This window comes from Rhinolophus sinicus, linkage group LG01, assembly GCF_036562045.2.
Source record: "Rhinolophus sinicus isolate RSC01 linkage group LG01, ASM3656204v1, whole genome shotgun sequence".
Classification (NCBI taxonomy): domain Eukaryota; kingdom Metazoa; phylum Chordata; class Mammalia; order Chiroptera; family Rhinolophidae; genus Rhinolophus; species Rhinolophus sinicus.
The window spans coordinates 208,673,805-208,684,864 of record NC_133751.1 but is presented as its reverse complement, the minus strand read 5'-3'; the positions used below and the strand labels follow the sequence as shown (position 1 = coordinate 208,684,864).

Sequence of the window (11,060 nt, the reverse complement as noted above, 5' to 3'; positions counted from 1 at the left end):
CTCTTCCTTTACTCTGGTTTGGGACAGGGGACCACCGAGAAAGGCCCAGAGTGAGGGTGGTGACAAGTAGTCTCCTTTGCTTTGGTATCTGAGGGTCCAGTGGGGGGTGGGGGGGCTCAGAGGCCTGGTCAAGAGGCTGGGAAGGTTGGGGGCGGCCTGCCATTGGTCCTCAGACCTCCGGGGCTGCAGGGCAAACCCAGGGTGGCCAGGAATGGCTGGAGTGTGGGAAGACCCTCGGTGCCATCCAGCATGCCCTGCCTCTGCCAGGGGCCCGTTTCGGAGGACAGGCTGTAACCAGCTCCTGACTCCACCCAAGAAGCTGGGCAGATACGAAGGACAAACAGCCCAGGAGGTCGTTTTTAGAGTGGAAGTTTAATGGGACAATCACAGTGACCCGTTGCAACGGTCCCCTGGCTGGCCCAGCTCTGACCACAGGGTCCCCGGGCCTGTCCCAGCATGGTGGGCCTAAAAGAGCACCAACGCCACCAGCCCCTTCCCCTGGGGTCCTGTGGCAGTGGCCCCGGGGCGCCCTAAGGTAGGCATCTTGTCCCACTCCCCTTGGGGCCCGGGACCCCATTTTCCCTGAGGGGCTAAGGCTTTCCCCAGGGACATCCACCCATTCCTTAGTGTCCTCTGCCCCACACAGAGGGCACGTCTGCATCCTTATCCCTCTGCCAGGGGCCGACCGAGGCTGCCAAGCCCGGGGCAGAGTGCAGAGCTCTGCGAGGAGGAGGCAGGCTGTGGGGACAGCGCAGCCCAGGCCTGGCAGACATAAGGCACAGTGTGGCGGTTGCCATGGGACTGCGGGGCTGTCACCCCAGGGGCAGCGCCCGGCAGTCAGTGTTGAGACAGGAGGGCGTGGTGAGGGCTGGCTACTCTGGGGCCTGCAGTGCAAGAGAGCTGAGGGGACAAGGTCCACGGGCCTCGACCAGCTCCCACGCGGCCCCTGGGAGAGCCCACAGGAGGGATGCATGGGTCCCGGCAGGACGTGTGGCCAGAGCCCACGTGCAGTCCGGCAGGCCTGGGCCACAGAAGGCACAATGGTGGTGTCTGGGAGGGCAGGGCTAGGCAGACACGTTGACGTCCCTGAGAGAGATGGCGCTGCTGGGGGTCTCGTCGCCGAGCAGCAGGGCTGGCGTGCCTGCGTCTGCCTCTGCCCGGGCACCGCCCTGCTCTGCGCTGGGCTCGGCACCAGGGCCCAGGCCCTGGGACAGGATCTGCTGGATGGCCCTGCGCAGGTTTGGGTGCAGTCGGCCCTGCGTCTGGCAGAAGACCTCCAGGGCGAAGGACTTGAGTGCGCCGGTGCAGAGGTCTTCGTAGAGCGGGATGGTGTACATGCGGGACATCTGTGGGCGGGCAGGGCGGGGCGCCCGTCACCCCAGCTGCTCCGGTGCTCGGGCTGGGTGGGGTGACTGATGGGGAGGGCGCAGAGGCCGGGGGCCTGGGGCCTGGGACCCTTGGGCCCCGAGAGCTCAAATGCCCCCATGCCCAGGGCGCGTGGGCCTAGACCTCCAGACACGGCCTCGCCGAGGACTGGCGGGGCCTGGGCTCTTCCCCGGGGGCACACCCCCCCACTGCCAGCCCTGAGGCCAGGTCTCCCCGCCCTGATCCCCGGGATGCCCAGTCGGGCAGCAGACTGGAGGGTGAGGCGGGCCATGCTGGCTGCACCTGGCTCTCCAGAAAGCGCCGGACGCGGTGCAGGTCAGGGTAGTAGTCGTTCCGGACCACAATCTGCAGCCAGCGGATGCGGATCTCGGCGTTCATGGAGTCCAGCAGGGACGAGTAGCACTTGGACAGGCTGGTCACCACCTCTGTGGGGCCGCAGGCGGGTCAGGGCCAGCAGGCACACCCTCCCCAGCCACCCGGCTGCCATGGCACCCACCCTGGGGCAGCGGAGACCCGTCCAGGAGCCGGTCCAGAAAGAGCGCTGTCTGGAAGGTCCTCCACTTGGAGATGTCAATGGTGCTGGCCGAGGCGGCCGCCTCGTCCAGGGGCTCCGCAGTCCACAGCTGGAAGAGGGCCTCCACGGGCCGGGTCAGGCTGGACCCCTGAGACAAGTCTGGCTCGGCCAGTGGCGGGCCCGTGGCATTCAGCCAGCGCTCAAACTCCAGCCCTGCAGGGAGGTGCCATCCTGGGTCCCCATGGGGTTGGGGAGGGGCCACCCAAGCAGGCCTGCCCAGGAGATGCCAGACCCCGAGGATGTCCCTGGGCATGACTGTTCCAGGATCCAGGAGCCCCTAGGTCAGGGCCAGTTTGGGGAGGCTGGGGTCAGCCTCTGCCACTTCAAGCCACTGGGGTGGCTTCTGTGAGGGACACAGGGAGGCCGGCTTCACTTGGTGGCTGAGGGACCCCAAACCCCTCCACACTTCTCCTGGATACAAGACAATGAGGCACTTTAAGCCCAAACTCAGTGCTGGTAGGTGGGGCGGGGCTCTGCTTTAAGCTCTGGCACTGGGCAGCTATGGGGCAGACTCTACCCATCCCTACCCCACCAACCCTTGGTGCACTTACCAAACCTAAAACAGGGTCACCACACCGAGCCCGCCTAGCCACACCTCATTGCCCTCCAGCAAATCGTGGCCTCTCCTACATGTCAGACCCCTCCAGTCTCTCCTTTGGCCCCCAAGCTTGCCCTTGGAACCCCAAGGACACTGTCATGGGTGTCACACAAGCAGGCCAGCGGGCTTCACCCAGCTCTGAGGCAAACTTCCCTCCACCCTGCCAACCCTGCCCCAGGCCCTTTGCACACAGTTTGCATGGCCCCCTTCCTGGGACTGCCTAACTAGGTCAGCTTGGCCTAAGGGCCACCCCTTCCTGGAAGCCCCCTGGGCCCCATCAGGCTGGGACACACCCCCTCCGCTGCCATGGCCTCCCGTCCCGAGGCCCACACCGTCCAGCTACAGCCGAAGGAAGGAGGGATGAACCCAGGAGGCCTTCTCCGAGCAGAGGTGGCTTCTTGTGCAGTAAGACCCCCACCGTCACCCCACAGCCCGCGGCTGGCCCAGATGTGTGGCGGGCGCAGCCTCACCTGCCCGGCAGTGCACACTCTGCTCCTTCAGCTCCGGGAAGAAGCTCAGGAAGGAGTCCAGCAGGTCCTGGGCCACCACACTGGTGAACTTGTACTTGTCCACGTAGGCCTGTGAGGGGGAGAGGGCTCAGGGGGCCTGGCGGGGGCCGGGGCGGGAGGGGCAGGGCCTGTCCGGGAGGGGCTGCTCACGCGCAGGAAGCTGTCGAAGCGCTGGGGGTCCCCACAGAGCTGGGACAGGTAGTAGACGAAGCAGTAGCCCTTCTCGTAGGTGAACAGGTTCATCAGGTGGCTCGGGTTCACCCCTGAAACAACACCTGGCTTTAGGCGGTGCCCCACCTCCTGTGTCCTGGGGCACGGGGTGGGGGTGGTCAGGCGAGAGGAACGGAAGGGCCAGAGGCCGCCGTCCCTTACACATCCAGACGCCCTGGCAGTGCAGTGATGTGGCCTGTCCTGCCCGAGGGTCCACCCACCACAGTGACAGGTGCTCAGAGCCCATGAGAGGGAGCCTAGGGGAGGCCGTCCTGGGGCAGGGGGCACCTGGCCTGGCCTTTGCCAGGATCCAGCTGGTGGGAACAGAGGAGACCCTCAGGGTCGGGAGGCACCTGGCTCCAGCTTGACCTGCAGCTTGCTGACCGGGCTGTCCTCCCCCAGGAGCTTCATCTGCCTGTGCAGGGCGTCCAGGCGGAAGGCCGTTTCCAGACAGGTGAAGGCAGCACCTGGACGGGGCGGGGAGGCAGGGGAGGCGGGAGGGCCAGGGGGCAGCCTGAGCACCCAGGGCAGCGACGTGGCGGTCCCTGCCTTGAGCCTTGTGGGGCTGACCCAAGGCCACCTTGCTGGACACGTGCACATTAGAGGGCCTGCACCCTGGGGCCTGGGCTGGGCTCAGCACCCCTGACACCGTGCCCGGGATGGCCCTGGAGGTGCCAGCGTGCACAAGGCCATGGTGGCGCTCCCACCTCCCCTCCCCCGGCCCGCTGCAGGCAATACCATAGGTCTCGGTGGTGATGCGGCGCTGGGCATAGGTGGCCAGGCCCTCACTCAGCCACATCTCCTCCCACGTGGCGTTAGTGACAGCATTGCCAAACCAGCTGTGGGCCACCTCATGAATGACATCGATGACCAGGAACTCGTCACTCTCCAGGATGGAGGAGATGATGAAGGTGAGGCAGGGGTTCTCCATGGCCACGATGGGGAAGGAGGGGGGCAGGAAGACGATGTCATACCTGCCCCAGGAGGGAGGGATGATGGGCACGTGACCATGACGGCCATGGGCCTGGGTGGTGAGAGTCACTTCCTCCCCAGGAGGTCAGACGAGGGGCCCGTTGTTCCCAGGGAGGATGGCGACTTGCCCTCTGACCCCTCATGGCCGGCCAGGGCTCCCAGGTGCCCCAGGACATACCTGCCCCACATATACGGCCCGTACAGCCGCTCGGCTGCACTCAGCCACTGCTCCACGACACCCGACAGCTTGCTGGTGGCTGTGGGCAGGAGGCACGGCTCAGCCCACACACGGCTCCTGTCACGGGGCGGAGAAGGTGGGCTAAGGCTCCCCTGCCCCACTCACCCACCAGGCCCGCCCTCAGCTTCTAGGCTCAAATACCACCCAAGCCTTGTCTGGCCCTGCAGGCCTGGCCCATGCCTGCCACGCCACCTCAGTGGACAGCCGCAGGCAGGCCCTTCTGTAGCAGGGGCAGAGCCACATGCTCAGGGGCCGCTTGGTTCCTTTCGTCTTTATTGGAAGGAACCTGCCTGCGTGGGCTTCAGGGAGCGTCAGGCTGCGGTGTGTCCCTGGCAGGGGGCCGGGCTGGAAGAGGGCACAGCTGGGGCTGCCGGGTCTGGGGCATGTGGGAGAGGAGCCTGGCAGGGCCGGCACTGGGCCATGGCAATAAGGTAGGGGCAGGCCTGGTCCCCAGTGTGGGGTCTGACACAGGCCGCATGCCCTGACTGGGGCGGCATCTCCCCGAGGCCCGAGCCCCAGGTGGCGGCAGCAGGAGGCCCTGGCAGTGGCTGTACCTGGGGCCGATGTCTGCCGGCTGCAGGTCCCCGGCCACCAGGGCCACGAGGTAGGCGGGCACAGGGTGCTCCATGTGGAATCGGTAGACACCCTCCTCCTCCACGTAGGTGCTCTGTGTGGCACTCATCAGCACCTGGACCCCCGCTGGGGCCTGCATGTGGGGAGTCACTGCCCATCAGGGTCCCCATGTCCTTGATGGGGAACCCCACACCACCACTGGGAAGCCCCACATACTGACAGGGCACCCCACATCCCCAGTGGAAAACCCTACAATCCAGGTCCAAACACCCCATATTTGTGATAAGGAACCCCCACATTCCCTAACAGGGCACCCCACAACTGAGGTTAGGGAGCCTTGTGTCCTTGATGGGAACCCCAAGCCCCGTTAGGGGACCCCATTTCCATGATAGGGCACCCGACATTCCTGTTGGGGAGCCCCACACCTGTCAGGGAACCTCTCACCCCCATCAGGACCCCCAGACTGCAAACCTTTTGCGCCCTGGGGGGCTGCCACCCTCAGGCCCAGGAGCCCTGGCCCCCACCATGGGACTGGCCAGTCTGTCTGAGCCCCCCATTCTCAGGGGCCTACTGCTGACTCCAGCACCAGGACCCCGACTGTCAAGGGGCCCCCTCCCTGCAGAGCAGCACGTCCCCCACAGTGAGGCCCTAGGTCAGTCCCCCCCTAGGTCAGCGGCCCCACTGGGGCTGGGCCACGGCTGGCGGGTGGGCGCTGGGCACTGACCTTGACGACAGCCGAGTAGGTGCACTTGACAGCCGGCGTGTCGAAGCAGGGGAAGAAGGAGCGGTTGCAGACGGAGTGGCCTTGGGTGAAGACGAAGGGCTTGGCACTGCCATAGGTCAGCTCGGGGTCCAGCCACCAGATCTGCAGGCAGGCAGACGCCCTCCCCATCTCAGTGGGCAGAGCAGGCCACCCTCATCTCCCCAGTGAGGCTGGGGCACCCGAAGGGGGCCCTGTCCCACAGAGCAGCCCGTGGGGACGCCAGGACACCCTGAGCTGGGCAAGTGTCCTGGGGAGGGCAAGGCCTTCAGAAATAGGCCCAAACCCACTGTCCTGCTCTAGCTTCTAGGCCCAAAGCCTCTGGGGGTGGCAGCTGGAGAGGAAGGGTGTAAGGGACCCAGAGGCAACGGCCTGACTAGGCCCATCCAGGGCCACAGCCGCTCCCGGTCGCCAGTGCTGACGCACCCGCCTTGGGCAGGCAGGGCAGCTGCGGTATGTCGACAGGGCCAGCCCCCACTCCAGGCAGGAGGCCATGTAGCCAGGAGCCAGCCTAGGGAGTCTCCCAGCCCATGCCCCTCATCCCAGCCTCCAAAGGGAAACTGAGGCACAGCCAGAACACGAGTCCATGTTCTCACAGGCTGACAGCAAATGTGGTCTCAGCCAGGAACATGGAAATGGGGACCAGAGCTTCCTGATGACCCCCAGACGAGCATGCACGCCAAGCCCAGGGCCACCCCAGAAATGGGGCCAGCCTCGCCAGGAGGGATCCCTACAGGGAGATGGGCTCTGGGCCTGGGATGGTGGCACTTGGAAAGGACAGGCTGGATGGAAGCAGCCATGGGGAGGGCCAATGGGGCCCGTGCCTGGAGCACTGGACAGACCCCACAGTGGCTGCCAGCACCCAGCTGCCCACCGCCATGAGGGTCTGCCTCCCCTGCAGACCCCAGACCCAGGAGGGGCTGCCTGTCCCACCGGCCCTGGACCTGGCAGGGCTGCCCATCCTGTTGTTCCTGCAGACCTGCCAGTGTTCGCCAGCTTTTTCAGAGCTGGCTTTTAGCTGCTATGTCTGTACCCTTATCATGGGGAGCAAGCAGCGAGTGACATCTTCCTTTCCTGCTAATCCCTGGGGCTGCCCCACATGTTTAGAAGGCCTGTCTGGGGAGCATGTTCAAAAATGCAGACCACTGGGCCCCGCCCCAGAAGATTCCTGGCTGTGACCCAGGAATCTGCATTAAGGAGACACCCCCCCCCCCGTCCCCTCACCCATATGCCCACTATAGACACTGCTGCTGGTGGTCCTTTGCCCACCAGGGGACAGGCCCCCATGGTCCCCCATATTTCCTTCAAGTCCCCCACCTCAGCCTCTCATAGACCTACCCCTCTCCCCCATGGCCCTCCTGAGGCTCTACCCAGCTCAGGCCTGTCCCCACTGCCCAGGTCCACCTCTGAGTCCAGCCTGCACTGCTCACCCCTCAGCCTCGCACAGACCACTGGGGTCCACAGTCCGCCCTGGGAGCAAGGCCCCCCAGGCAGGCAGGACCCCGCACTAGAGGTGGACCACCAACTCATCCGGGAGCACAGGGTGCAGGGAGCAGGGGTGCAGCTGTTGATGGGCTGGTGGAGAAGGACCAGGCCTAAGGGCTCCAGACCAAAGGGCAGCGAGAAAGCTGTTTCTGCTGGTGGGTGGGGCTCAGGAACAGGGTGCAAGGAGCACGGGCCCCAGAGTCTGCAGCGCCCCAAGCTGCGTCTGGCAGTGTGGGGACCTGCTGGCAGGGCGTCCCAGGTAGCTGCATCCTCACCGGCACAGGGACAGGCTTCGGGATTGAGGCCCCAAGCCCCGTGCTGTTCCTGTGTGACGGTGGGCGCCTGAGGTCGACACCACTCTGTCCTCCGCAAGCCCCCCAGCCCCAGAGCCGCCTGGTCTGGGGAGACCAGGCCATCCCTCCCTGCCCCAAAGTAGGCTACCAAAAACCCAGGGACAACAGCCACCCTTGCTGGCCGGGCCCCACCCCCAGTGGCCTGTCGAGGGCCCTGGTTCTACCAGTCTGCGAGCCCCGGTCTTAGGGGGACCAGACATGTGGGCTCCAGGTCACACATCAAGGTCGGAGGTGCACAGCCCTGCCTTCTCATGCAGTGAGGGAGGCACATCTACCTGACCCCACGACCTGAGCTGGCAGCAGGGGCCAGCCCAGTGGGCCAGTAGCCCACCCGTCCATGGGAGTGCAGGGAAGGAGGGGAGGTGGCAGGGCCTGCTCAGTGCTCCTGGGAATCGTGCCGGAAGCCCACAGGTATGCCTGGTCTGTGCTCTTCCCGTCCAGATGTCACGGTGGCTTCTGGCCCAGGTCTTCAGCACCACCGGCCCATCACCCTGCCCATATGCATGCCACAGTGACAGACAGAACCTCCCGGGGCCTCCCAGAGCTGTGTGCACCTTGTGTGTGTGTATGGGGGGCCAGGGAAAGGAGGGTCACAGGTGTGCTGTCCACACGGGAGCCCAGGGCCATCTAGTTTTTCTGGCAGAGCCTCTGGGGCAGTGGGAGCTCTGTGCCCAAAGTCCCACAGAGCTTATGTGTGTCTGTTGGGGACATGAGACCACTGAGTCACAGCATCCTGCCAGTCCTCGCCCCGGAGGCCTAAAGCATTAGAGCCAACCTAGCCCTCTGCCTCCTGCGCTGGCAGGTCTGTCCTTCATGCCACCTCCAGAGAACAGACCTGTGCCCACAAGTCCTCGGGAGGCCCAGGTTATACGGAGGCCCTTCCACATCTGACACCCCTGGCCTGCCCCTCAGTGCCAGGCTGCAGCAGATGAAAGGCCTGGCAAGTGCCTTCCACAAGCTGCCCTTGTCCCCTGCACATCTGAAAGGAGAGGCCTCCTCCCTTGGTGGCATGCTGTTCCCTGGCCCCACCACCCACTGGGCCACCACCTGGGCTCTCACTCTGCCCAAGGCTCCTAAAGGTTCCCCAGGCACCAACTAGGAATCACTGAGGGCACCTGGACAGGACTCCAGGACGAGGCTGGCTCCGCCTCTCTGCAGGTGCCCAGGCGAACAGCCCTATCAATGTCCCCTAGCCTGCAGCGCAGGAAGAGGCTGCATAGAGACCTGGCGCCCACCCTGGCGCGACTCACGGCGGGGGCGTCGGTCGAAGTGTAGCGCAGGATGACTTGGAAGGGCTGGTGCGCCTGCAGGTCCGGCGGCAGCGTGACGGTGAGCGAGGAGCCGTAGTCCGTGAACGGGTCCACCCTGAAGGCCAGTGGACAGTAGGCAGGCTCGGCGCTGGGCGCCTCGGGAAAGGCGGGAAGCGGGGGCGGGGGCGCGGGCCCGGGGGCGGCGAAGGCGAAGGCGCAGGGCGGCTCGGCGGCGGCGGGGGCGCGGCGGAAGGCGGCCGAGTGCAGGCGCAGGGCCGGGTGCGTGTCGAGCACGAGCGCGCGGGGCGCGGGCCGCAGCGCGCACAGCTCGAGCACCAGGCAGCCGGCCAGCTCGCGCGCCTCGGGCCGCAGCTCCAGGCCCAGCTGCAGGTGGCGAAGGCGGAAGAGCTGCGCGCTGGAGGCCGAGGCCACGTCCAGGGCGGGCGGCGGCTCGGGCGGCGGGCGGGCGGGCGCGGCCTCGGCGCCGGGCGCCTTGCGGCAGCAGCACTGCGCCGCCATGCCGCCGCGCTAGGTGAAATCCATGGGCGGCGCCGCGCCGGGCCGCGGGGAGCCGGCGAGGGGTGCCGGGCAGCGGCGGCGGCGGCGGCGGGGCGCGGGCACAACAGGAAGTCGCGCCGGGAGCCGCCCGGCCCGGCCCCGCGCGGTGCGCCGCCCCGCTCGGGCTCCGCTCGGCTGCCGCCGGGGGCGCTGTGCGCGGGGGACCGGGGGCCGGGGGCGCTGTGCGCGGGGGACTGGGAGCTGGGGACGCTGTGCGCGGGGACACTGGGAGTCCGGGACAGTGTGCTCAGGGGACTAGGAGCCGGGAACTCTGTGCGCGGGGCTGGGGTTGCTGTGCACAGGTGGCCGGAGCGCTTGCGCGGGGCGGGATGGGGAGCAGGTCGCCCGGGCACTGTGCACGGGGTTTGGGATTGGTGAGGACAGCGAGCCGCGAGCGCTGTGCTCGGGAACCCGAGGCGAGGTGAGGGCCGGGGGGCGTTGTGCGCGGGGACCGGGGCGCACGGGAGCCTTGTTGCGACAGGCGGCCGCACGGCCTCCCCGCCCTGCGCGCTTCCCACCTGGCCTGCTCCTTGGAGATCCCGCGAGGCCGATCGCCGCTCCCTCAGCGACGCTGAGGGCCAGGCTCCTGGGGCAGTGGCTGCCTCCGTGAAGCCGGCAAGTGTAGCGTCTGGAAGTCAGTGTTATTCGTTCTTTGGTGGCGGAGGGAATGATTCTCATATTCCCCCAAGCCACGGCCGAGTGAAACCAATGGTCGGTGTTGTGGGCCATGTGGGGCTAGGTGGAGCCCAGCAGCCTGAAGGCTGTGCTGTCGGAGCAGGTGGCCACTAGCCGTGTATGGCTATTTAGATCTAAGTGGTATAGAATGAGTTCAGTTCCTCAGTTGCAGCAGCCTGTTTCAGAGTATCAGTGTGTTTGGAGTGGAGTGTGTGGCTAGCGGCAGCCATGTTGGACAGCGGACCTCCCACCATGGGAGAAAGTTCTGTTGGACAGCGCTGCAAGGGCTGGCAGGGCCCTGGGGGCCGGGGTGTTACGGAGGTGAGTGCTGGGGTAGTAACCGGGACCTGGCCTGCCTGCTCCTATCCCACCTGCCAGTCCTGTCCAGGGACCTGGACCCACAGGCTTAGCTGCAGACCAGGGAAGATGCCCAATGAGTGAGCGTCAGGTGGACCCTGAAGCCATGGAATGAGAGGGGCCACCAGGATGTTTCTGTAGGCATGGCCTATGAACTCAGGGCCTGGGGGAGAATCCAGGACCCCACATGCCTGTCTCCTGCTCGATTGCCATGTGGCCAAGTGGGGGCTGGACTCACACTGCGCTGGACCTCGGCGTCACCCCTGAGTAGTGCTGAATCCTTTGGGACTCAGTGTCCCCATCTGTAACCCTGTGATCATGCTTGCCTTTCTCCCTGGGGGTGGGAAGGATGGCTCAGAGGGAGGATGTGTGTTCACTGATGTGGAGCACGTGCGCTGAGGCCGGTCCCCAGGTGCCATCTTAGCTGGGGTGGATGCGGCCTCCCTGTTGGGGCCCCAACCCCAAACTCAGCAGGAGCCCAGGGTTCCTGCAGTCATCCAGAGGAGCGGTCAGTCCTCAGCCAGAGACTCAGTAGGGAGAGGCCTGGGGTCTGTTCAGTGGC

General features: G+C 66.2%; 2 protein-coding genes across 3 annotated transcripts in view; one reads left to right on the top strand and one right to left on the bottom strand.

Annotated features, from left to right (window-relative positions):
• Positions 1 to 353: 353 nt before the first annotated feature.
• Positions 354 to 9,564, bottom strand: RNPEPL1 (arginyl aminopeptidase like 1). The gene is made up of 11 exons (XM_019711650.2): positions 8,909 to 9,564; positions 5,785 to 5,925; positions 5,042 to 5,193; positions 4,428 to 4,544; positions 4,016 to 4,251; positions 3,631 to 3,744; positions 3,218 to 3,330; positions 3,029 to 3,137; positions 1,883 to 2,113; positions 1,669 to 1,811; positions 354 to 1,346 (listed from the first exon to the last, which is right to left on the bottom strand). Exons 1-11 carry the CDS (start codon positions 9,425 to 9,427, stop codon positions 1,065 to 1,067), a joined length of 2,157 nt encoding a protein of 718 aa, XP_019567209.2. The 5' UTR covers positions 9,428 to 9,564; the 3' UTR covers positions 354 to 1,064.
• The window catches only part of ANKMY1 (ankyrin repeat and MYND domain containing 1), a 52,831-nt gene continuing 50,618 nt past the window's right edge, over positions 8,848 to 11,060 (top strand). The window contains exon 1 of one of the 2 annotated variants that reach the window (XM_074316080.1): positions 8,848 to 8,987. Coding sequence is in view for 1 of the 2 variants with exons in the window: in XM_074316110.1 (XP_074172211.1) it covers positions 8,940 to 8,987 (48 nt within the window). In the remaining variant the exon portion in view is untranslated. The remainder of the gene's footprint in view (positions 8,988 to 11,060) is intronic. The other variant, XM_074316110.1, reaches the window with a different exon arrangement.